This window comes from Phyllostomus hastatus, unplaced genomic scaffold, assembly GCF_019186645.2.
Source record: "Phyllostomus hastatus isolate PE091 unplaced genomic scaffold, TTU_PhHast_1.1 phas_contig_635, whole genome shotgun sequence".
Taxonomy (NCBI): domain Eukaryota; kingdom Metazoa; phylum Chordata; class Mammalia; order Chiroptera; family Phyllostomidae; genus Phyllostomus; species Phyllostomus hastatus.
Window position 1 is genome coordinate 1 of NW_025333926.1, and position 8,453 is coordinate 8,453.

At 37.1% G+C, this 8,453-nt stretch overlaps 1 protein-coding gene and 1 pseudogene across 1 annotated transcript; both read right to left on the reverse strand.

Annotated features, from left to right (window-relative positions):
• Window positions 1-3,471: 3,471 nt before the first annotated feature.
• LOC123825382 lies at window positions 3,472-6,197 on the reverse strand (annotated as a pseudogene).
• A 2-nt stretch (window positions 6,198-6,199) lies between these two features.
• Window positions 6,200-7,715, reverse strand: LOC123825383 (putative protein ZNF720). The gene is made up of 3 exons (XM_045848753.1): window positions 7,662-7,715; window positions 6,649-6,775; window positions 6,200-6,303 (listed from the first exon to the last, which is right to left on the reverse strand). Exons 1-3 carry the CDS (start codon window positions 7,713-7,715, stop codon window positions 6,200-6,202), a joined length of 285 nt encoding a protein of 94 aa, XP_045704709.1.
• Between the last annotated feature and the right edge of the window lie 738 nt (window positions 7,716-8,453).

The window sequence follows — 8,453 nt, forward strand, 5'->3', positions numbered from 1 at the left end:
CCTGGAAGAACAAATATAGTTTCTGATCCTTAATACATTGTGTTTATAATAAGGCATTTCACCAGAGCTGTTTAAGTTAATTGGACTCTTATTTCAAAGGGACTCAGGGCCATGTCCTTCATTTAGAGTGTGCCAGTGTTTTCAGCTTTAAGTTCAAGTGGGCCCTCAAATTAATTCCTAATATTCAGTTTAGGACTCAGGGGTGTGGCACATTACACACTTGAAGTCCTTCCTGCAAATCAGTTATTTCATTTTTTAAGTCAGGGCTATTGAAATATGATTTTAAATCAGTGGAAAAACTTTAAATTAATTACAAAATAACATTATTGTTTAAGTTATGGGTGGAGGACATTGGATGTCAGTTGCCATTGCAACAGCAGTGCAAACTTCACTTTCCCTGCTAAATGAGCTGGCTCTGAATATGAATACCTGTCAGGAAGAAATGGCCCAATAACCTGCAGACTTTTGGTAATGGAGATAGTCTCTTTGTTTAGAAACACACCCACAATCTTGGGATCCATTTTCTTCATCACTCTATTTACTTTTACTTTCTTGTGTGCTGCTTGTTCTCCACATACTTGATTCTCAAGCACCTGACTACACCTCAAATCACACACCCACAGACTTCTGTTCACGACCTGTGTCATTCTGGTCCATTCAATGAAGAATGAAAGCAACCCTTTTTCTTCACACTTATGGAACACTTAATTTGTCTCTTTGTTGTATGTACATTTTTATTTTAAAGACAAAATCCTATGAAAATTGATTAAATAAAAAAATCCAATCAAGTTCTTCATGAACCATGACACATATTACATCCTATCAAAATTTTCTTTAATATAATTTTATTAAAAAATTATTTATTATAGGGGGAATGAGGGAAAAAGAGAGGGATAGAAACCTCAATGTTTCTCTTCATGGAACCTACACATGTGCCCTGACTCAGAATCAAACTGGTGAACCTTTGGTTCTCAGGTCAGCACTCAATCTACTGAACTACACCAGCCAGGGCATATCTAAGTTTGAAGTCAACACTTTTAGATTCTTTGGAAAATTTCCCATTGTGTAAAATTGTTGTTTAACAATTCTTATCTAATAAACATGACAAAGCATCAATTTCCCTTAAACTGCTGTAAAAGTATCTTATGCAATGTATACAAATAGTAGTTTATAAGCATTTTCAACAACTATGGCCTACAATAGTCCCCATATGGGCATCCCCCACAAAACAGAGATTCTAATAAAGTATCTGACAGATGAAAATGAGGATCTTTCTTAATCAAGAAATCAGCTGTTTGAGGACTAAACATTCAGAGTCTTTTGAAAAAGTCTGAGTGCAATTGTAAACACTTGACTATTCATATCTTTAAAGTCTTGCTCCATCTTCTCCCTCTTTTCTCGGTAAAAAAAAAACTAGAAATGCAGCCTGAGGGCTTCCTAGTGTGATACCAGGTGAAGCATCATACCTTCAGCAGGTCACTGCAGCCCAGGCCCAACCTGGACACACCCTAAGACCTCAAAACTCTCATCATTCTTCATTCTCTGAAGCCATTTGATGAACTATCTCTGGATGTCTATCCTCTTCTTCCTAATTTTTTTCTTTTATGTTATAGGGAGTCTGTTTACACTTTAGTGTATGGGCTCATCAGTTTCAATACACAGACCAAACACTAGATATTTTTGCATTACTTCCACTATCATCACTGCAAGTTCAAATTAATGCTAAAAGGTTTGGGTGTCAATGTATAAAATTTCTAGTTTATCAAACAAAGTATACATTTCCATTGTGTACTAATAACCAGAATCATTTCCCTAAGTGACACAATCTCAAAACAAGTATTTTATTATTTGTAACATGCTAAGTGAAATAAGCCATCCACTGAAACACAAATACCATATGATCTAACCTAGAAGAGAAATGTTGTGAACAAAACAAACTAACAGTCAAAATGGAACCAGAGGCATGGGAACAATGAAAACCCTGAGAGAAACTAGAGGAGAGGGGGAGAGGAATAAGGGTGAAAAGAAGGGGAAGCAACTAGTGAAGGACCATGTATGAGAGATCCAAGGAAATAGGGTGGGGATTGAATGTGGGGATTGTGGAGGGAGCCATTGGAGTAAAGCAATGAGGGAAATACTGGACAAGTGTAATAGAACAACAATAAACTATTTAGTGAAAAAAATAAGTGGAACAGCAAAAAATGTTTCCCCTTTCTCTGCCACTCCATCTATGCATAAAAATCAATAATTAAAAATGAATAAATATGAAATAAAAATGGTGTTGGTAAAAAAAACTTATCTATGCAGGGTTATAAGTGATGGTTAAATCTTATCATTAAGAGGAGAAATGTAAGGTATACTTGCAATAAGTAGTGGGAAAATTAGGAAACAAACATAGTGTGAATAATACTTACAAATAGTATTCCAGGTTTGTTTTTTTTTTTTTTTACTCTGTCTGGCAACACTTATATCAATATTTTCTAAGAATAAGACACATTTATGAACAATCTTTAAAGTAGAAGCTATTTCCACTTACTTAATAAAAAGCATTATTCCTTCTGTGTTGTATCAACCATACAGTCTGTCAATAGGAACTTATCACTCTCTTCCCACAAAAAGCTCAGTGTTGCCTCTAATGTTCTGTTTGTATAGCATGCTTTCTCTAAGCCTTAATTGGTCTTGCTAGAAATAGGCACCCTAAATCTAATAACTATGAACTTTGACTTTTATAAAATCCCCTGCTTCCTCTGATGCTTATGTACACCATGAGAAATGTTACATTGAGTGTCTGTGTTTTCCAGTAGCAATGGATATGAATGGGCCCTAACTAATGAAGTGAGAGCTTTATTCATACTGATTGCTTCCCAGAGAGCACAAGATATTGATGTTTTGGTTAAAATTCAAAAATTGTAATGTAGTCTTTGTAAAATATCAGATTACTGGCATAAACAAGAAACATAATGAACAATTAGAATACTGTTAGAGATAATTAAGAAAATAGATTCTTATTTACATGGTGGTTAACAAAATGTAAAATAAATATCTGAAAGAGAGAACTATAAAACTTCTCTTTTTTTTTACTTTAACTTGTTATTATTTTTTAGTTCAGTATATGTAAGAATCTGTGAAAAGATTCAAATCCATTGTATAATAGGCTTTGCTTATAATTTATAAAGTAAAGAGAAAATTAAGCTGTTCAAAGGCCAGCGTTCACTAAATTAAATAATAGAATTCTGTGAGGAATCAGTAACTGATACACATTTGACTGAAAAAGTAACGTGTGTTAAGTTACCATGCAGGTCTATACAACAATCAAATGCAGAAAAATGAAAAAAAAATGTACCCTTTCTTGGTTATAAGAGAACTAAGTATTTTTGGAGCCTAAAGCTTGATTAAGCACCCAAACACTAAAGAAACCTTATTTTTAAGAAAAAAAGTAAGTTTTGTCATACTTTGTTCTCAGCATACATTTCAATTCTTTCCAGTGGAACCAAAATCTCCACAACCCCGTTCAGTGTCGTCCAAACCTTGAACTTTCCCCTATTTCTGTATAAGAAACCCATTCACAAATGTGCTGTGCAATGGGGTCACCTTTTTTATTTTCAAAGTTCCCTTGCCAAAATTGAACAGTACAACACCAATATTTTCTACATAATCTTTATCTATGACACCAGGTGCTACATCTAGGAAGTGCTTTGCAGCAAAAGCAGAACATTGAGCTATTCTTTCATAGGACTCAGCAGCAAGAGCGATCTGAATGTTAGTTTTCCAAGGGCTTTCTCCTTAGGTGGCACTGTGCAACCATTGGCACTGTACAGGTAAGAGCCAGCCACCTGTGCAGATCCTTTGGTTGCAGTGGTGGAGTGCTCCCAGAGCACAAGGAAAGGTTTCCCTGAACTGCCCTCCTCTGCAGCACACTACTGCTTGCTGGAGTAGATGGTGTGTACCTCTTCAGGCCATGGTATGGCAGATAGAATGCAGGAACAGGCTGCGACAGAGAAACAGGAAGGTGTGAATCAAATCTTTTTAAAAATTACATTCAACTTAGGATAGTTTTTTAAGACTTCATTTATTTATTTTTAGACAGAGGGGAAGGAGGTTGAAAAAAATCAAGGTGTGGTGTCCTCACATGCGCCCACTGCTGGGGACCTAGCTCACAACCCAGGCATGTGCCCCAACTGGGAATTCAGTCATGGACAGATATAAAATGAAAACTATTTCTGTATCTCAAAAGACCAAATAGCCATTGACCATTAAACAAGCACAGAAACAAGAAACTTCATGAAGTGTAAGGAACAAAAAAACACAGAAATTAATTAACTAATTAGTTAATTAACACAGTTTAATTCAAAGGCAATTGCCATATGGCTCATTCGTATGTGAGTTGATTCCAACAATTTCTTAAGTACAGATATTAAAACTATCCTTTACTAATATGTAAAGAAAAACCCTAGAAAGTTAAAGTTTGGAGAATGTATCATATATAAGGAATCACCCTGGAAAAGCAGTAATGATAATGACTGACTGAGACTGAGAAATGCTGATGTCCAGGTCTTTCTCTTAAAGGGCCTGGCACACACTTACAGGGACTCATAACCTCTGACCTTCAGCCTTGGGGCAGCAGATTGAAAGGTGCTAGGAACATTCAGGGAGTGAGTCAACTGCCTGGCTTCAGGGATAAGGCTGGAGGGGCAGCATTGTCCCACACAGAAGTCATCTGAGGCCATTCTTCCCAGCTGAGCCCTCCTGACAACAGAGCTAGAATGTGCTGTATCTGAGTCCACTCCAACCTGGCTAATGCTGTAGTGATTCTCTCAGTGCTTGTGATTCCCTGAGACCTTGCCCCACTCCACTTGAGAATTCACCCAAGCCATATCCTGTAGGTTTTCCATACAAATGGACCCTCTTGCCTCATGGTTCAGACTCTCTTAAATCTTTCAAAATGGCTGGATCTGCCCTCTGCATGCTCTATAATTCTCCATAGGTGGCCCAGGCAAAGTAAAATGACATGTTATTTCCACATTTTTTATTGTTCAAGTACAATTGTCTCCATTTTCCCCCATCACTCCCCCAACACAGCCATCCCTACTTCCCCACATTGATCCTACCCCCCTTTAGTTTTTTTTCCTGTTTCCTTTATACATGTTCCTGAAAATGCTTGCCCTCTTTCCCCAATTTTCCCCTCCCACCTCCCCTCAGCTTACTGTCAGTTTGTTCTTTATTTCCATGTTTCTGGTTATATCTTGCTTGCTTGTTCATTTTGTTTATTAGTTTCCTCTTATAGGTGAGATCATATGATATTTGTCTTTCACCACCTGGCTTATTTCATTACCATAATGATCTCCAGATCCATCCATGCTGTCCCAAAGGTTAGAAACTCCTTCTACCCTAAGAACCCTGATGCATCTATTCAAAAGAACCTATGCACCACAATGTTCATAGCAGCACAATTTACAATGACCAAATGCTGGAAGAAACTTAAATGCCCATGAGGAAATCAATGGATGAAGAAACTATGGTACAGTTTCACAAGCACAAGCATATTTTGAAGTCAAACAGAAAAGTAGATTGTATTATGTTTGGGAGGTGCATTGTCATACAAGAAAAACACTGAGTCTAAACTTTGTTAAGAGTCATTGTCAACCCCCAAAGCTTAAAACATAAAAGTCAGAAAACATGATAAATGTCCCCAGGGTTCCTGGGATTTCTGCCACAAATTCCAGGATCTCAACCAAGTCCTTCAAAACCTCCATTCTTGGCACAAAAACAAAACTTAAAAAAAAGAAAAAAAAAGCCTTAATGTACAATTTATCAAAAACATGCACAGATTTCCCAAGTCCCCAAAGCAATGCAAGAAGATCCAGACCATGGTGGCCCTCACAGTCCAAAAATAACTTAATTGTATACACTGCACAGTTTTTTTCTAAAGATTGTATGTATTTATTTTTATAGAGTGAGAAATTTGGCTGACATTGCTACTTTGATAATAGAGGTCACTGGAGTCATAGCAGAATTCTGAAAGCATGTATGAGCATAGGATACTGTTGGAGATGAACTGGCCCTCTGTGACTGCAACAGAAATAAGCTTAGGCTTTTCAACATCCTTTCCACTGAAGCACAGCTTCCCAAAGCCCACTTGAAGGTTTGGATTCCTCTGAGACCTTTGTGTTACTCACTTGTGACATCTGCATCTGCATTCTTACCTACCTGGAGGATCAGATATTGCCTTTTTCCTGCAAACATTCCAGCGCTCCCTCATTTCTTCCAAAAATGTGACCAGGACTGGCTTAGAAACAACAAGACCTGTGTACAAAATAAATATTATTATTTTTTAAAGAGTCCTCATTTCCAATCTATGTTGTGCTCAGGTAAGAACACTGCAGGAAAATTAAAATATTCTAGAAGATCGTTTTCCAAAGTACTGTTTCCTGATGGCACCTTAACAGTTCTAACAATACATAAAATTTTTCAGTGGGTTCCTAAGGACCATAGTTCTCGAAGCCATTATTTTCTACAGGAGATAACTTCCAAGTTCTTCCTTGTGATTATGAACCTGAAAGTCTACCATACAATGTCAAGTGTGCAAAATGTGTTATATAAAGCAAATCCTGTGGGTGGGGCAGGCAATGTGAAGGAAGTCAGCCTCACCCAGAGAGACCAGGTTGCTGTAATTCTCCAGCATCACATCTGAGTACACTTTCCGCTGACCTGGGTCCAGGCATTCCCATTCCTCCCAAGAGAAATCTACTGACACATCCTTGAAGGTCAAAGATTCCTGAAAACAAAAATAAAAAAAAAGAGGCAAGTTTATCAAGGAGAAACCAGCACAGTTCTCAGTGTCATCTAACATGAAAAGTGTTAGAAGTGGTTTTGACCTAAGAGATATCCTGCATCATTCAGTAAGGTCACTTTGACTGTGTAATACTCTCTAATGTATTTTGTAACATCAACAAGTGAGGACAATACATTTCTAAAATTCCAGTGCAAAGATATTACTTTTTAGGAAAATAAACTTTAAAATGAAGGAACAGACACAGGCATATGGATTGTTGAATGTTGTATTTGTATCATTCAGAATCAGCTGTGTATACTTCTCAGCTACAAAAGCCATCATGAGTTGAAAGTGTAAGTAACTTCTTTAGGTTTCATTCAGGCAACAAAAAATGTCCTTGTGTGAAAATGCAGATTTTGATTTAAGAGTTGTGGGTGATGCCTGTGTTTCCACATTTTTTCAGAAATTCACTTGTTTAAGTATTTTTTATTGATTATTCTGTTATAGTTGTCCCATTTTTCTCTTCTTTTCACCCTCAATCCTGCAACTGCCCTGCTCTATAATTTTATGACTAAGTTCATGTCTATGGGCCATACAAATAAGTTCTAGTACTTCTCCATTTCTTATACTATTTTAAATTCCCCCTATTTTGTACCCACCATTTATGCTTCTTCTTCCCTGTACCTTCTCCCCCATTCTCTCCTCACCCCCACCCCGCTCTTCACCCTCCATATGATCTCCATTTCAGTGAATTTGTCCCAATTCAAGTAGTTGGTTTATTTTGTGGTTCTTTTGGTTTTGCTTTGTATGTTCAGTTGTTAATACTGTTTGTTTATTGTCCTTTCACTCTTCATATTTTTGATCATCTTCTTTTTCTTAGATTAAGTACCTTGATCATTTCATGTAAGGGCTTGGTAATAATGAACTTCTTTAACTTGGCCATATCTGGGAAGCACTTGATTTGGCCTTCTGTTCTAAATGATAGCTTTTCTGGTTAGATTAATCTTGGATGTACGTCCCTGCCTTACATGACTTTGAATACTTCTTTCCATCCCCTTCTTGCCTGCAAGGTTTCTTTTGACCAATCAGAGGGTAGTCTTATGGGAACCCCTTTGTAGGTCACTCTCCATTTTGTGTCTGGGTTTAACATTCTTTCCTTATTTTGTATCTTGAGTAATTGTATTGTGATTTGTCTTCCTAGGTTCCTCCTTGGGTGCAACTTCTTTCGGACTCTGAGAGCTTCTTTTACTTGAATGTGCATTTCCTTCACCAGATATGGTAAGTTTTCCCTTCATTATTTCTCAAATCAGTTTTTCATTTCATCTCTTCCTCTTCTCTTTCTGGCATCACTATGATTAGAATGTTGGAAGGTCCCAGACATTACTCACCCTTTCATCTTTTTAAATTCTTGTTTCTTCATTCTATCCTGGTTCAATATGAATGTCTTCTTTCTGGTCCAAATTATTTATTTCAGTCCCAGCTCCCTTCCTTTCCCTGTTGGTCCCCTGTATATGTCTCTGTATTCTATTTTGAAGCACCTGCCCTTCTTACTTTCTTTTGTAGCTCCACTCAACCATTTCTATGAGCTCCCTGATTACCAGTGTTTTGAACTGTGCACAGAGTGGTTGGCTACCTTTTCTGTGCTTAGTTCATTAAAAAAAAAATTATGTATTTTGGAGTG

Coding starts and splice junctions, on each gene's coding strand:
- LOC123825383 (XM_045848753.1), bottom strand. CDS start 7,715: ATGGCCAAGTTAAAGAAGTTCATTATTACCAAGCCCTTACATGAAATG. Junction 6,776..7,661: donor CCTTACATGAAATGATCAAG/GTACTTAATCTA, acceptor TTTTGTTTTCAG/GAATCTTTGACCTTCAAGGA. Junction 6,304..6,648: donor CAGCAACCTGGTCTCTCTGG/GTGAGGCTGACT, acceptor TTTTGTACACAG/GTCTTGTTGTTTCTAAGCCA.